The sequence below is a fragment of the Astatotilapia calliptera genome, chromosome 18 (assembly GCF_900246225.1).
Source record: "Astatotilapia calliptera chromosome 18, fAstCal1.2, whole genome shotgun sequence".
Lineage (NCBI taxonomy): Eukaryota > Metazoa > Chordata > Actinopteri > Cichliformes > Cichlidae > Astatotilapia > Astatotilapia calliptera.
In genome coordinates, this window is record NC_039319.1 from 22639042 (window position 1) to 22657000 (window position 17959).

At 39.1% G+C, this 17959-nt stretch overlaps 1 protein-coding gene across 1 annotated transcript in view; it reads left to right on the plus strand.

Moving 5' to 3' along the window:
- Window positions 1-17959, plus strand: part of LOC113011309 (calsyntenin-2-like) — a 154377-nt gene that overhangs the window by 77007 nt on the left and 59411 nt on the right. Inside the window, exon 2 of the mRNA XM_026150793.1 lies at window positions 2450-2572. Coding sequence (XP_026006578.1) covers window positions 2450-2572 — 123 coding nt within the window. The remainder of the gene's footprint in view (window positions 1-2449; window positions 2573-17959) is intronic.

Below are 17959 nucleotides of genomic sequence, written 5' to 3' on the forward strand. Positions count from 1 at the left end.
TCTGTGTTAACCTGTGATTTGCAGCATGGTGGTTATACTAGAAATTGTATAGTAATAAATAGAGATGCACAGAGTAAGAAACAGGGAAACAGACAATTGTAAGAAGCTTGAAAGTCAATATGTCCAAATATTGTTATTCTTCAGAACTTTCTTGGGCAATTCCTTCAGATCTGTTGTTGTAACGCAATCTGTACTTACGCCAAACCTTTAATGCGTGGAAATCAGGACTGTTGACCTTGGGCAGTTCACTAGGTGTCGGTGTCATCAATTTCACCCCGATGTTTAACCCAGAATCACAGTTTCTCTAAAAATAGGTTACAAGAAATCAAATGTATCCCAAATATCTATATCCTGTCAGAAGCTAGTTTCGTAAAGGAGATTGGTAGTAGCTGCTCCACCACAGGAACAATAAGGCTTCCTGCACACAATGGACACCACACTTACTTAACATAAACACATTTATTAGACACAATTTTAAATAATAAACCCCTTTTTTTTTGTAGTGTCTTTCCACTCAGTGTCATAAGAAAAATAAAATAAATAAATAAAAACAAATATGTATCCTTTAAGGTCCTTTGGCCAAAAGAAAATCACCTGAGCTCAGGGAAAAATAAAGCGCATCGTTGGGGCCCTTTGAATTGTTCCTACCGCTCTGTTGGAACGGTGTAGCATCCAATAATAGCATCCAGCAAGCAGCAACGACCATCTATTTGCCAGGACGGTTCGGCAGAGTCATCAGATGAGGACTTCCACAAGGCAGTTCATCCAGTAGGATCCAGGGCACCAAAAGGGCAAACAAACCAGCCAGAGGAGTTCGTGTAATGGCGAATGCTGTCGGACTCAGCTCCGCTTCACGTTTGTAACTGCTACAAGACTTTTTCCCGAATTTCCAGCTCGTAGAGGGCACGAGAGCAGCATGCGCCTCATCGGACGAACGGAAGGAAAAACTCTGTAGCTGGACTAGAGAGTGGCTATGCGCACGGCACAGTGGTGCGTTCAGTGACCACAAATAATCAGAAATCCCATACTCAACCAATGATCTGGGTTACATTGTCATTGATTTTTTTAAGTCCAGTTCTTTTGAAATTTGGCGTACCTCAGCTTTTTCTCACTATTTTGCTTCTTTAAGAATGGCTTCTTGACAGTTAGCCTTCCACCTCGACCATTTCTGATGAGGCTTTGGCTGATAATAGGTGGATCAACTGAAGGGCCAGATGCATCTCTCATGTTCTATGTCAGGTCTTTGCTGGATTTTTTCACAGTTTCTTAAGGACATGACTTTAAGATGGCGCTTCTTTTGTCCTCCACTTGCTCAATTTCCTTCAATTTTTAAAAGAGATGATGCACACAGTGCTAAGTTATGCTAAGCTTTTGGCAAAGCTAACTTTGGGAATCACCTTGTTAGTATGAAAATACAATTTTATGCCTCTCAATTTGTGTTATGTTTGCCCTTTTTTGTAAATTCAGCTAATGAAATGCAAACAAATGATGGTGTTTTGCAACAAGCTGCCAGTAACAGTTCCTAAAGATATTTTTCTTTCTTTTTGCTAAATTAACTATTAGGCGTAGACACCGCACTGGTTCATCCCTTTAGTTAGGTTATTTTTCCTTTAAAAGCAATAAGCATTTCACTGCATATCGTACTGTGTTTGACTGTGTATGTGACAAATAAAATTAAAACAAAACAACAGCAGCAACAAATTACTCTGTAAAGGGTTGGGGGTTTGGGTCTGAAAATGAGTGAAAAAGTTGCCAATGTGCAGAGAAAAACCTAAAAGGATCTTCTGAAAGTCTGTAGAACTTTTGCTTAAGACAACTTTAAGAATTACAAGAAAGTGTGGCTGGAAAAGAAATAAGGGGGACCTCGCAACTTTTGCACAGCACAGTACTGGAAGTCAAAGTGTAGTTTACAGCTTTGCTGCAATGCTTTATCAAAGAATCACAAATTCCATCCAACAAACAACATTTTCTTTCCACACTATTCGCTTCTTGACTTTTATTGCTCCTTTTTGCCACCTGTGAAAAAGCAACACTCCAGTGGAGGGTTATATCCTTTTGCGTCTCTCATTCTGAGTCTGTCTGTTGAGGTGACTCACTGCATTATGATAAACATGGTCATAAACTGTAGAATGAACAGAGCATTGTACTAATGAAAGTACCAGTCTTTGCAGTAATGCTGTTACTTTCTGCTCCTCCCTTATTCACAAGGCATCACTATAGCAGGCAGCTCTGTATTTGTTTTTGTTTTTTGCTTTCCCTGATGTACTCCCAATGGGATTTGAATTTCCTCTTGGGATCCAGGGATCTTTTACTTGTTAGGGCAATGTATAAATGGCTACACTATGTCTTTGCAGTAATACTGTGACCAAAATGTGCATTGAATTTCTCAAGTACAGCTATACAAACTAAGACAGTATCATTTATGCCATCCTTCCTCCTCTTTTCACAGTCAACAAGCACAAGCCATGGATAGAAGCCTCTTATCATGGAGTGATCACAGAGAACATGGACACAGTGCTGCTGGACCCTCCGCTGGTAGCTCTAGACAAGGATGCCCCGGTGCCATATGCTGGTAGGAAATGCAAATGCAAAATAACAAACACATTAATATCAGTTGTACAGCAAAGTACACACATTTTAATAGAATACAGCATGTTTATATACGCACATAGTACACAGAGTGTTTCTCACACACACACACACACACACAAATAGAGAAGACTTTGACGAGGACGCTTCAGTGCTGTGTGCAGGCAACTGTGGCAACTTCACACCCCAAGACAAAAACAGATGATCCACCAGTTCTCCGTACTCACTGTTTGTCATGGAGACTGAATTCCATTTATCACAGTTAGCAGTGTAAAACAAATGGCTTTCTTTTTAAAGAGAACAATTTTTTTCTTGCCGTTGTGCAGAATTACTTTACATGGCCCCAAAAAATTAAAAAAAAAAATAAAGAGTTTCCCTTCTTTCTAACTCAACAGAAAACTTCTGGCCAGGATTGAGGAATTTAAATTCACAAACGCTTAGACCAAGGTATTCAAGCTTACGAAAATAGGTTTATTTTATTCTCTCACAGCCTCTTCGGTCTTCCTGTCAGGGATCTTTTCGTGGCTTCTGCTGAGGCAATTTTTTTCCCATAAGCTGAAATGCCCCATTAACCTCAACAAAAGGTTGCTCTTAAATATTGAAACATATGAATATATCTCTCCTCAGCGTTTCATGATGACAATATTTATTTCAGAAGCAAAACAATGCTCTGTCATTTTCACTAGAACACTCACCTAGAATTTAAGCGGGGTTTACTTCACTGAATTAGCATTGTAGTAAACAGCATCTCAGCTCCAGTTTTATTTAAATTAAATTATAGCTACTTGTATTCCGCTATCATACATTTGCTTTAATCCCAGCCACTGCAGTATTTAATATTAATTAGTTTATTATATATTTACAAAGATTTTAATACCCTTAAGGTGTCTAGCATGTGCCCTTTAGCAATAACTGATTGCAGCATCTGCATTCACTTGAAAGTCTGGTTACTGAGTACTCACTGTAAGTTTTTACAGGGGAAAAAAAGTTCTCTGTGTTGTAGTGCAGTACAAATCTCCCAGGTAGCGTGAAAAACAACTAAGGAACAACCTTTGTTCAGTTTAACGTTTTATTGCGCTCGTGTTTGAAGTTCGAGCTGCCACACAAACCACAGTCTTTAACATAGACGTGGATGCTCTGGGTGTAGCACTCACATGTGACACATTTAATAATGATGGTGCAACATCATCATGAACCTCATCTCCAGATCGTAGTTTCTCGAGCTGATTATATCGCCTAACAAGAGCTAAAATCAGGCAGGCGTTACACAGGTACAGCAGTGCTGACAGTGACAGGAAGAAAAGGGACAGAGAGCGCTGTTATAATTAGACAAAGTATTCTGAGACTCAAAGGCAAACGAAGAGGCTTTTGGCAGCTAACGCTTAACAGCTCATTATGGCGAAATGGCTGCTATTAATCCCAGAGCTGACAACCATGGAAAACTGATACTCAGCTACTTTTCTTCTTCTGTTCTCTTTTTTTTGTGTGTGTTTGTGCCAAAGCAATCTTTTTGTTGCTTTCGGTGTTTCTCGTGAGCTGTTCTGTAAATAATCGGTAAATACAGCTGACTGTAAAGAGTGTGAAATAGCTGAAATTCATTTTCAACAGCTTTTTATACTTAACAACGTTGTACATGTTGTGTAGTACTCTATGGTGTAACCCAAATGTTGTAGAATCTGCATTGCAAATGTACTGTATAGAGATTTAACGATCCCCTTGTGGGGGAAAGGAAGACTTAGTTTCACCTCAGAAGAAAACTCAGAATATATTTAGCAACAATAGCAACTACAGTCATATTTTATTCATTACAAGTGAAGGCACTGAAGAAACCGCTTCCAGACATTGTTTCTGTCCACCAAAGCAGCCTTACAGTATTTTACAGCACATAACGTTCCCTGGTAACCAAATCCATGATGTGGTAAAGGTTTAATGACACCGTGACAAGTAGGCAAACAAAAGAGGAAATTAATTGTAATTGTTTTTCTCCATGATTAACATGTGGTTTGTTTACTTGAGAAGGTCAAGCTTTGTGAAATATTGCCCCAGAGGAAAACGCAGAGCTGTACACTGGCTGCTGACTGGTGATATTTCTCTCCCTGAATGTTTTTCATTGCATACGGTCTAATGAATGAAACCCATACAATAGCTACCAAGGAGACTGAAAAAATGGCCATAAAAGAGCAGCTCTGTCCCAATTTATCTCCCCTGGCAATTGTTACAGCTCACCCTGGGTTTTGCACACAATGCCCTCCTTTGGAGTTGAACTATTCTCTCAAATCTTTATCTCGATCTAGACCTTCATTTGTATCTTTCTCTCCACCCGGCGCCACATTCTTTCTCTCTCAATCCAGCTATCCTTCTTCCACTTCACTGTGTCGACGCTTTGCTCCTAGCAAGCCCATATACAGCCAGTCACTTGCGCATTATATACACTCTCATCAATCCTGGTTTCGTTTTACTGCTGAAAGGAGAGGGATATCCTTCTGGCTCCACATCATTTGCAATGTGGAAACACAAATGAAGATTGCTAGGTCCTTTTCTTCTGTAATTCTTTATTTTTAATCATGCTGACTGTCTCACCTTCGCTTCTTACCCCATCTCACATGTTTAAACATCTGATTTTTTCTCTTTACCATTTCGTCTTTGGCTCTGTCCTGCCTTCGTCTGCAGCGCCACATTTCACTTTGATGTAAACTACCCACAGTGGGCCTAACTTGAACATTATACGCTGAGACAGGCATCCTGGAGATAAATTTGTTATTACTATGTGGCTTGATGGCATCCTGTACCCCCACCCCCCCCCCCCCCCCCCCACCCCCCACCCCACCCCCCCCACCACCTACACGTCCCTTGAGCAAAGGTGTGTGGGTCGAGGAGTATGTGCTGATAGAGCGTTCTCAATCAAATTAGCATGAGGAATGGTGACAGTGGAATCTGGGGTGCAGCAAGCCAAGCAGACAGTTTCATTTGCCTACTCTTTATCTCAAGGCCACAGTCAACAGACACAGATTCTTACCATTCATCATGGCACCAGAATAATCTACTATGGTACATTGTTTCCACTGCAGGACACACACGGGGTAAAGGAGCACGAATTGTTTGAGAATGGGAGGCAAAGTGTGAATAGTCAGATGACAGAAAACAGAGAAGCCAGATGGACAATGACAGTGAGAGCAGGCTATCACAAGCAAACTATTTGTGCCAAAAAACATGTTTGATCATTCCCATTGGCTGCATTTGGACACTCATGGTTATTATTGGCAATTGTCACTTTAAGTTTACTGTGGTTGGTTTGTTTGTTTTTTTAAATATTGAATCAAATCATCATCTGTTTATTTCTCCTAATGAACTGTTTGTGTTTCATTTTCTGAGGCCAGTCTCTCTGACCGTTAAGTATCTTAAAAATATATCTGCATAAACAGAGAGGTTGATTTTGGTTTCATCTGTTCAAAGAATGTTTTTCCAGAACTGTGTTGGCTTTTTAGCAAAGTTCAATCTAGCTTTTCTATTCTTGAGGTTTTTGTGTGGCTTCTGCCTTGCAGAAAACTCCCTGTAGTTTCTCTTTATGGTACACTTGGATATTGATAGACCTAGCTCCTGGAGAGTGTTGTTAACTTGGTTGGCTGTTCTGGTTTCTCTTAAACCATGGAAATCATTCTGCGATGATCCACCACCGTTGTCTTCCATTTGCATTGCTGAATTCACCAGTGCTTTCTTTCTTTCTGTCTTTCTTTCTTTCTTTCTTTCTCAGGATGCACCAAACTGTAGATTTTGTCACTCCTAATATTGTAGCACTTTCTCTGTTTTCTTTCTGTTTGTGGCTTGTTTCTGTCATGGCTGTGTGCGGGCAGGCAGGAAAAAGGACCCAAAATGCAGACTCGTGGAGGTGGAGTTTAAACTCAAAGTCCACTGCTTTATTGTAGGCATAAATCAGGAAACGGAACAGAACGATGAGGGCATGAAACTGAACTACACAGGCCAGAATGAGGGTACGACATGACGACGAGCAGGAGCAGACACAGACATTAAATACAAGAGGAAAGTAGGGCAAAGGGAAAACACCTGGAAGACACAGCTGACATCGATCAGCAGACAGGACAGGGAGAACACAACAGGTGAAAAAACAAATCTTGTTGTCCATGTTCCCTTTCATACATGATTCTTACTCAGGCGTGTGAGTGTATACATTTTTTTGTAATTTTAAGAAAAGTCCGTTTGTGAAGATTCAGCCCCCCTGTTCCCCCCTCAGTCTGTCTGTGTAAGTTCAGTTTCAGCTATTTATTGCTGTGTGAGCCATGGACGGTCCCCTTTAACCTCATTAATACTTTCCTTTGTACAGCAAAAATAATACCAGGATAATAACAGCCTATTGATGTGCTGCCTAATTGTATCACTGTTTGCAATACTTATCATCTGTTCCAAAACAACAGGAAAAGACTCTATTTCAAGCCAAGACAATTCTTGATCAGTTTGCCAAATCCAAAACTACATAAACCAAGTACCTGAAAGTAAGGCTGCACCTTGGTGACTAAAGCAGAGATGACAATTAAAAAGTGGAGCCCAACAAAGCACAAGCTAAGTGAAAATTTAAAGGTGGCGAGAAAAACAGAAATTGGAACAAGGAGGGAGAGAGGCAGGAAATGTTGGAGGGGAAAAAATGTGAGGTAAGAGAAGGAGATGAAAGACAGAAACAAAGATCCATCCAAGATGAGGATGTGAAGTATATGTGTGTGCGTGCGAAAATGAGACTGAGAGAATAGAAAGAGACGATGTGATGGATCATCAAAGGATAAGAGAGGATATTGAAGGCAAAGTCTGATCAAACCTGCAGGTGTCTGTTTCTCTAAGGACGAGAGGAACATATCACTTTGTCTGCCTCTCTCTCTCTCCCGTTCTCCCTCTTCCTTCTGTCTGTCCTCTTTGCTTTTGTGCGATGGTTAAATTTCTGCAGTGGGCGCTTAGTTGTGAGGTAACACCGAGGCAGGTCTGAAACATGAAACAGAACATCAAAGATTCTGCATTCTCTTCAGCTTTGACACCTACAAACCGGATTTCACTCTGCTGCAACCGCCATTAGCACACAGCATTATAAAAACTCATTTAATTCTGTCAGCACCGTGTCTGTTAGCTCCCTGCATAAGTAATCACAGAGCACACAAAGCCAAACTCACTAGCTGAGTTATTATGAAGTGAGTATTAATAAGTTAAAATTGTTGCTTATAGAAAGAAACCCACTGGGAATGTCACCTGTTATCTTGCATGTTTTTAATTGAAAATGTTTTAATTATCTAAACACAATAAGATATGCATGAGATAAGATGAGTAGTTATGCTTATCAGTCAAAATTTAACACTTTCACTGGAGCATAATGGAGCATTAGTGGTACAACTCCATAAAGTTTGTGTACTTTGTCGACACATAAACAAATCCACAGTGGAGGTGGAACTGTAGTATAGCTGTGCTACTTAATTTATGTCTTATAGGCTTAATTTGGCCAAAGAGCCATAAGTTGGCCCATCCAGCTGGTCTGCAGAGCATAATGTCTAATAAACACTAAACAAAACTGATTGAATGGCTTCCAGCTTTTTTTAATCATCTGTGAAGGCTTTTACATTTATTAAAATATGATACAGGCTCTGCAGTACAGGGTGGCACAGCGATGCAGAGGCTACTGTTACCTCACAGAAAGAAAATCCCAGGTTTGGGTTTGCTGGTTTCTCTGTGTGGAGTTTGCATGTTTTATCCCTCTGCCTGTGTCGATTCTCTGGGTACTCTGGTTTCCTTCCACAGTGTTAGGTAAACTGGTTATTCTGAATTGGCTGCAAGTGTGAATGCTTGATTTTGGTGTGTTAGCCCTGTTCAGAGACTTTGAGCATGAACAATCACCAGTAAATCCAATAAAGACATCCAAAGTTGTTGCTTTTAAGAAAATAGATGGATGGTTGGTTTCAGCAACTGAATGTACTAAAATATATGATTTGTTAGGCTTACTATCAAGGGATTCACTTATTGCACTTAATAGCTAATTTTAAAATATTTAAATATATAACAATGAGTTATGGCTTTTATTAATTTTAACAGTAAATATTATTGAGTTTTTAAGGCATCCAATACTGTATTGATAGTTGGGGATTTTTAAATAGCACTAGCATTGCCGCCTGGCCTGCAGGTGATGTGTGGGTTTTTGTTCTCATGTTTACAGGTGGTCATTTATTTTCAACTTGTAGCGTTTCATTGTCAGTGACCATAAAGGATGAAACTAACTCTTTCCTCTTTATGTCCCACCTGTGTTTAACTGTACTGCCCATTCTTGCGCTTGGTTATAAGACCTTTGGTTCCTGCCTACAGAATTTAAAGCTCAGCAGATGTAGTCTGTTTATGGTATGAGGCTGATTTCATCCTTGGTTTGTTTCAAGGAAAATGCAGCGTGTGTATCATAAACTCAAATCATCTTAAATGAGTAAATCATCTTAAATGCCCTGTTTCTGAAAAGATGCACTTATGATCTGGTACTACCCTTTTATCGGAAAACACTGACAAACAGTGAAAGAGTCCATTTATATCATGGGAAGTGCTATGTCTCTTCACTGTTGAAGGAAGCTAATTGGATCCATATAAGATGGTCATAGTAATTACACATCCAGTAATGCTCCACTGGAGCTCTGTCGTCAATGCATTGTCAAATTGCTCACGGCGTCAAGCAACCTCTTAGCCTCTGATTGATTTTACAAAGGACTCAGACCCTTCTATTATCACCCTATTACCCAATTTTTTTCTATTTTACACTGGATCTGTCTCTCAATTCTTGACACTATGCGATGATTTTCAATTTCCCGATTACTCTCCATTTCTTTTAGTGTGTGTGCGGCTGCCAAACTTGTAATGAGCTGAGGTTTTGAGTGTGTTTTTGTGTGTGCTTGTGTATATCTATGGGATGTGCTGCACCTGTGACAGCTTTTTTTAAATGTAGAATTGTTTCATTCATTCATTAAAGGGACAAATGTTGCTGCTTTTATATTCATGCCTTGAGGGGTCAGATAATTACCTGTAAAATAGACTGTACCATAAAAAACAGAAGAATTCATCAATGCACTGATTATCAGTCTGTGCTGAGCTGACTGCAACGTGTGTCTTAGCAATAGGAGACTGAAGGGCTTTCTATCTGGTATTCTGGTTATATGCTTATATAAAGGAAAGGTTGCTGAGTGCCCACATCAGCTTGCAGTTAAATCACCGTCTTGCAGCAACTACGTAACTATTTATTTAAAGTCAATGAGATTCTGGCTGGACTCTGAATGTAAGTAGTTTAGTGTGTGCAGACTGATTGTAGACTGAACCCATCGTATTGCCATTTTATCACCATTGTGGCAGACCTATTCCACGTCTTCAAAGCAACCATTTCAAAGTTTTGCAAAATTGCAAGTTCATTGCACACAGTCATTTTGGTTGTTCTACAGTCTCCAACAACTGCAGCTGTAGCATAAGTTTGTAGGATTATAAGATGTGTAAAAAAAAAGTCATAAAAAACATTGATTACATATACCTGTAGGTAATATAGTGTGGAAACAAACTCTTTAGATTGAAGGTTTTCACTCCACATTAGCTAAGACAGTGGTACATTTGACAAATACAGTGGTTTTACGTGACACTAAAAGTCTTTCCTCCTGTACTTTTGGCAGTAAAAACACATATTATGAACAAGATTCAGCATTATTGTTTTAGATCTTTGGCTCTTCCTCATGCTTTAGGGTGAATGACTGGATAACTTTATGCTGGAGCCTAAGAGCAAGCCTACTTATTTATTTATTTATTTATTATTTTGTATCTTCCGCTGTACAGGGCCTGTAAGTTAAATGTTGAATTTTTGCCTGAAAATCCACATTTAGTTTCAGTATTTCAACCTCATATCATAGCCATCAGATATTTAAATATATTGATATCAAAGGCCGCTTTAAAAGGGTCATTTGGTGTGAAATTACAAATTCACTTAATAATTAAACTTCTCATAATCTTGAGTGATAAATCTTCTACAAGTATCCAAGTAAACCACACATGTCATTGGTAACACTGTAGCTGCTAATGAGCCGGGCTTAGAAAACTCTCCCTACTCACTAATAACCTATATCAAATTAATTTACGTATTGAATACTACGAACACAGCTCCACAAACTTACCCTGGTATTACTAGTCGAAGTATTGATGAAGGGGAAAAAGAGGAGAGACTTTTTCTTTAAATGATTTTGAATCTGTGAGGGGATGAGGATGTGTTGCTCACCGTTTTGTTTCCTAATGTTTTCTTGCCACCTTTTCAACACTTGAATATGCCTTCCTGGTACCATCTACAGTGAAGGGAAGCTCGTGAACGCTTGTTTACTGGCAGTATCTGTGTTTTTCATTGAGCCAGCAATGTGTGGAGGAGGAAGGCAGTGTTGAGATGTGCTGCCTCTCTTGTCAAAATGACAGCTGAAAAATCTGCTCTTCAAGCATGGAGCACTGACCCATGGTCCTGGTGTGAGCTGAAATTGCTTAATGAAATGGGCAGTGAATAGCAGCTGAAACTAATCCAGTAATTCTTTGTGTTCCCTGGCTCTGGCCCCTGCTCTCTCTCTTTCTGACAGTGGTTTGACAGGGCTTCAGAAACCTGACAGGCCAATTAGAGAGCAATTTGCATATCTTCCTCACTCCATTTGCCTTGTTCATGCGACCATAAAATAGGATAATCTGGCTTTTAGACCTGTGTACAATATCAGAATTAGTCAGACTAACTTTATCCTCCATCATCCATGACCCCTACACCCTCCTAACGCCATCCCACCTCTCTTTTGTTGTAAACCACTTAAACCTCTGTTGTTCTGTCACCTGTTCTTGCAATAATCTGGATAATGACCAAGATAAATATGAGACGGAAGGAATGAAATAATGAGAAAACAAATTGCCATTTGTTGACTCGCTTTAACTGGAGATGTTGATGTTGTTGACTATTTTTTAAAGAAATCCTTCTGTTACAGTTTATATTTGTATGTACTGTTACAAGACCAACCACCACCTGCATATAAACACTCTCTTAAGGAACTGGTAGGCTGTGGTTATGGTCAGAATGAGTCAACACTATATAAAATACTTGATTCCCTAAAACTTAACTCTATGATTAAAAATTATGATAATAAATCAAGTGTAAATCTACTGAATTAGAAATATTTGAATGTACTTCTACTTAGAGTCTGACTCATTTGTTGGTGGTCTGACATTATTGCCAAAGTTTAACAATTTGCCAGTTACTGTTTTTGCAATAGTAATCCCTTACTTTATTCGTTACCTGAAAAAAGTAATTGGATTACAGTAACGCGTTACTGCCCATCTCTGACTATCAGTATCAGTCTTAAAAGTCAGTTAGACTCCACTTCTGTATTTGACGCTGTTCAATTCCATGTTTTATTCTGGTAGTCACAGAAATGTAATTCGCATATTTTGCTCTCTTTGGTTGACCTTGCTGAGTGCTGCTCCTGCTATTTCATTAAAAGTCCATGTAATAGGCTAATTGAATATTTTGGGGGACACAGGCACAGAGTGCTTGAATTTGCATCTTGTCTAAATGACATAAGACTAATTATGGAAGTAATTTTATATTTATATGAAATAAATTCTCCCCTGTCCAGTTTAAGATGGGTATGAACTGGAGTGCTTGGATAAATACAAGCATCAACAGAGAATCTGTGCCTATATTACACATGATGTTATCATGTGATAACATCATGTGTCGTGTTTTGAATTGATTAAAAATGCATTATTTGATACCTGTGCAAAACAACAACAACAACAACAACAACAACAATGACATAAGCATATATGATGAGAATGGAGGAACACAAGTACTTCAATATCCAGGACAATATATGAGTACAGAACCACAGAAAAAATATCCTCTGTTGTTTGTGAATCTGACAAGATTCACTGAAGTAGTCTGACATTTAATCATTTTATTAGATTAGATTTATTAGATCATCTATTATTTTTATTGAATTACATTTTTAATCATTTTAATTTAATGTTTTAATAAAACTTATACATGCCAATGCTACACTATTGTTTGGCTAATTCATGCTGTTGGAACAGCATGAATTAGCCGTGATTCAGACATACTTAATCACAATGAAAAAAAGATTTTAAAAAAATACATGTGATAGATGTTGTATATATGGTAAAAATTGGTCTTTTTAGCCTTTCGGTAGGTTCTTGCTAGACAACATTACAGCTTATAATATGCCACATATAATGCAACTTTTGTGGCTATTAATGACATGCCACTGTAATGCAATTAAAACAATAGGATGCTTTTATAAAGTGTTGTAGTGGCACAAATGCTAAGAATGGCACATTTTAACCCATTGCTAAGTGATGTCATTATAATATCTCAAATAGTTAAGAACTTTCAGGGGCCTCGGATGTACCTGTGTGCCAGGTTTGGTGGTTCAAGTCCTCATAGTCTAGGTCTAGGATGAGATTGCAGACAAATAAACAAACACAAAGACAGACAAACAGAACGAGATTTGTGGTGTATATATTAAGATATATAGTGCATATTAGAGATGGCATGATACCACTTTTTTATGTCCGATACCGATACCGATATCATAAATTTGGATATCTGCCGATACCGATATGAATCCGATATAGTGTTTTTTAACCAACAAAACTGTTTTTTAAAATATCTTGCTGCATTTTGCAAGTCTGCAAGTTCATACTCAAGTTTAAAACAACAACTACACTAAAGCTATTCTGTTATACCTGTATACAAAAAAAATATTTCATAGTTCAGCAATACTGATCAATCTAATAAACTTAGACCTACACCATCCTCCCTATTCTGGTATTTTAAAGAGTACTTAGCGTAAATATTAAGCAACCTAACTAATAGGGTTCCAACTCCCAGCAACAACAAAAATAAATAAATAAAAAATAGGGAACCACCCCTCACGCGCCACCTCATAATGCTTAATCGACGTAATCAACCTTAATTTGATGCAGTGTGAAAAAAAAAATGCACAGAAATCAATTATTTTTCAAGAAATATTAAATAGATTCAACATCTTTCTTCAACAAAATTGCAGACTGCACAGATGGTACCTTCCCAAAGGAAAAAGTACTATAGCTTACTAGGGTATATATATTAGACTTAATAGTCACTATATACAGTAATTGACTTCTATTCATTTTACATCAAATTAAAACTTTGGGTGTCAGATAATTATTTATTAAAAGCTAGACATTTTAAATGAGAATAAGAAAAAAGTATGTCTTTGTGCCCCCTTTTCCCTGTTAATGCCCTATCGGCCCCCCTGGCTAAACTTTGCTAGATCCGCCCCTGCACAGTTACCAGCCGTCAGCTACGTAGAAAAAGATCCTCGAGTAGAAAGAAATATTAAATAAATTCTAACAACAGCTGATCAAGCTTAAACTTCTGCTGTTGTTCAGCCGCTGGTTTGCTCTTTCTGGTGCAAAGTGGACCAGAAAAAAATAAGAGAGACGGACTCGCGACAGAAAAGCCGATCAGCTGATCAGTTTCACGATTGAAGTAGCAGCCGGAGAGCGAGAGGCAGTCGCTTGTTAAGCTTAACGCAGGAATGCTTTACAAACATTCAGAGATGGACTTACACACTTGCTTTACTTCTCTCGGGGATAACTTTGTCGGAGATGAAATGCCAGGTTGCTAGCGAAGCTCCAAATGCTATCCAGACCATGACAGGTCCCGCATGCCACAGCCGCTCTATCACGTGATGCATACTGCTCCGACGTGCTAACGTTCTGAGGTGAGTTACAGCGTGTTGCAAGTTTTGTGAGGTGCTTTCGTGATATTTAATGGATCGGATTACATTTTTTATTTTTCTCCGATATCCGATCCAGTAATTTAGGTCAGTATCGGACCGATACCGATAGGTAATATCGGATCGGTCCATCTCTAGTGCATATAGTAAGATTAACTGCAGATCCATCCAGTAAGCTCACATTTGCAGGAATAAAAGTTATCAAGTTTAATTAGTGGAGTTTATTTCTCAGCAACATTTGTCCCTTTAATAAATTGTCAGCCTGTCAGTTGACAACTTTTGTCATGACCTCAGCTGCAATGTAAGAGCTATAAAGAACCATCATACAAGTCAGTCTTTCCGAAGTTCTTGGATTTCCAGAGTTTTGTAATTGTAAAAAAAAAAAAGAGAGAAATATTAGAAATAATACATATACAAATACATATATTTGTGCCTTGCTTTTTCAGGCTGTCCTATCCCTGTACATTGTTATATCTAACAATTCTCCCTTTCATGTTTTTATGTTTTAAAATCTTTTAACGGAGAGTAGAGCAAAATCATTTGAGGGTGTCAACAGTCTAAGACTCCCTGTTTACTGCCAGTTAGCTTTGGGTTTGCTGCTATTCACTAAATTAGATTCCATCCTCACGGTCCAATATACTCCTAATTAAGAGCCTCACACACACACACACACACACACACACACACACACACACACACACACACTACCTTAAGGCTGATGTGTACTTCTGCACACGGGTCTCAAGGGTCAATTATGGCAGTGTAATGATTGTAATTTGCTAATTTTCAGCCCATTATCCAGTTTTATGTCTCATGCAGTGGGTTGTAATTTAGTGAAGGAGCAATGACTGCTTTGGCCGTTGGTTGATAGATGATAGTCAGCACTAGAAAAGGGGAGCTCTGTCATTAATAGTGCCTAGGAATGAGCTGTCATGTCACCACCAAGCCCACACACAGGGACGGAGCAGAGGACAAGAGGAGAGACTGCCCTTGCCGCATTGCCTTTGGTTGCTGTGAGCTTATACTGTATTTTTTACCTTATGGATAAACTGAAAGCTGTAAACAAAATTCAGAATTTCACACTTGAACCAAGTGAGTCAGTGTTATTTGTCCCATCCAGTCAAAACTGCAGTTATGTCATTCAAATATCTTTTCTTTCTTTTTTTTGTTGACGAATGTGCCCACTTTCCCCCCACTACCCTTGCTAATTATTTTTGCCCATTGTGTTTTTCACACATGTTGACATTCGGTCCACAGCACAGGGCTAAATCATCTCTGAAGTGGTCGCACAGGATCTGACAGCTGAGCAAGTAAAATACGATTTTTGTGCATCTTTGCATGGCACCATGGCTTCTATCTGCTGTTAGGAGAAAAGGGAGGAGAACCCACTTTTTCCAGAAGTGCCAGAACGTTTGAAAGGCAATTTCAAACAAGTGACAGAGTAATGGATGAGGGCAGCGGCGGCCATCAGTCAAGTGCTGCACAAAGCTAAGTCAGAGTTCCAGCTAACATATACTTAGAACCACTCTCCTACCTCTGCACTACCTGCAAATGACTCAATTTCCCTCCCTGTTGTTGGAAATGACTTTGAAAAAATGTGCAAAATCCAAATACCTTCCATGAAGATGCTAAGTATTTCAGAAATCCTTTGGCAATGTCACTTGGCCACTGAATTAATGCCAGGTAGTTTGTGTATGTATTGATGTTATGACGTGCTCATGAAGCAAATATTTTGGAGTGATTATTGACATTTTCTCACTAACATGATCTTAGTGCATGCATATATGGCTGTATTTTGTCTATGACTTTCTCAATGGGACGAGATAGGGTCAGGAGATGCACAAACATTATCACACATACAGCATTTATTAACATGTTTTTCAGAAAGATTTTTTAATAAATCCCAGTTCTTTGGATTTTCCTCTATATTATGGTCATTTTCATTTTACATCTCCTTCACATAACTTTACACTCGCCAGAATTTGAATCCTCGATGGAATTTGTTTCGACTCACCACTAAAAACAGAATGAAGAAATTGAAAAGCACCAAAGGTCTGTATGAGTATCGAATAATAATGATTTGTGACTGCTGTTTCAGTTTAAATTCTAAACAGACCAATTAAAGAATAATAATAAGACACAGTGTTCTTATTATTATTTTTAAAAAGTACCGTATTACATAATGCAGCATTTTACTTAATCACTTGCCAAAGAAAGTACCGTATTTCCCGGACTACAAAGCGCACCTAAATATTAGCCGCACAAGCTAAAATCAGGGGAAAATCCTGTTTTGTACATACATTAGCCGCACCTGACCAAAAGCCGCAGGTGTTTCAATGTTGACTTATCATATGTAAGAGAATATGCACAAAGGGAATTGTCAGGAAATAGATGGCTGTTTGGAGACATCACTTTTATTAATATTTTGAAAAACAAGTTATGGGTACATATTTGCACATGTAGTACATAACAGTAGCCTACAGCACACCAGAAAAATAGATTCGGACTACCTTTTAGGCTCAGGTGCAGTAACACAGCTTTAACAAGAAGAAAAGTCAGTCATTCACCACCATCTTTCTCTTCTTCCTGCGCACTAAAACCACCAAAGTCCTCTCCTCCAGTGTCGGATACAAACAGGCTCAGGATGGCTTCGTCATCCACTCTTCTTCTCTCCTTCGTTGTCACTTTCAAAACCAAAGAAATCCTCATTGTCAGTGTCAGAGTCAGAGTCGAACACCCTCAGAAGGGCCGTGGCGGTGTCCTCCTCTCCATCATGCAGCAGTCCAGCCCTTCAAAATCCGTTGGTGATCGTGGATGTTTTCACACTTTTCCACGCTGTCAGAATCCACCGGTGGAGTTGGGCATAACTTGCAAGTTTATCGCCGCTCATCATCCACGCCTCCCGCTGAATGCGTAGCGCTACTTTGAAGTTTGTTTTTCGCGCTACTTCGTACGGCACTACGTTGCCTGGCGGACGGACATGTGACTAACATACCACTCTTGAACCCCGATCCTTCCGCCAGGCAACGTAGTGCCGTACAACAGCGGAACACACAAAACAAATCGTCTTACGATATGACAAAAATCACGGACAATCCATAGAAAAGCCGCACCTGACTAAAAGCCGCAGGGTTCAAAGCTTGTGCAAAAAGTAGCGGCTTATAGCCCAACATTTACGGTAATTTGTTACCAAATGTGGCAAAAGTACAGACTTTCTTTACGTAAGCAGAAGTACAGACACCTGGGTTAAAAAATACTCCAGTAAAAGTACTGAAGCAACTTTTTTTACCCAAGTAAAAGTGAAAAAGTACAGACTCTGAATTGTACTCAAAGTAAGAAAGGAAAAAGTTGCTCCTCGAAGGATGTTTCTCATAACAATTTTACAATTAAATTTTCACAGACCACGTAAAGTTACAGAGTAGGATCGCTGAGGTGAGTAAAAGCAACACTGCTGACTCAGTGACTGCAGGGCTCCAAACCAGGAGCTTCATGGTGTGGGTTTCCGTGGCGGAGCAGCTCTTTTTGGTTGCCCTGTACTTTTGTCCATG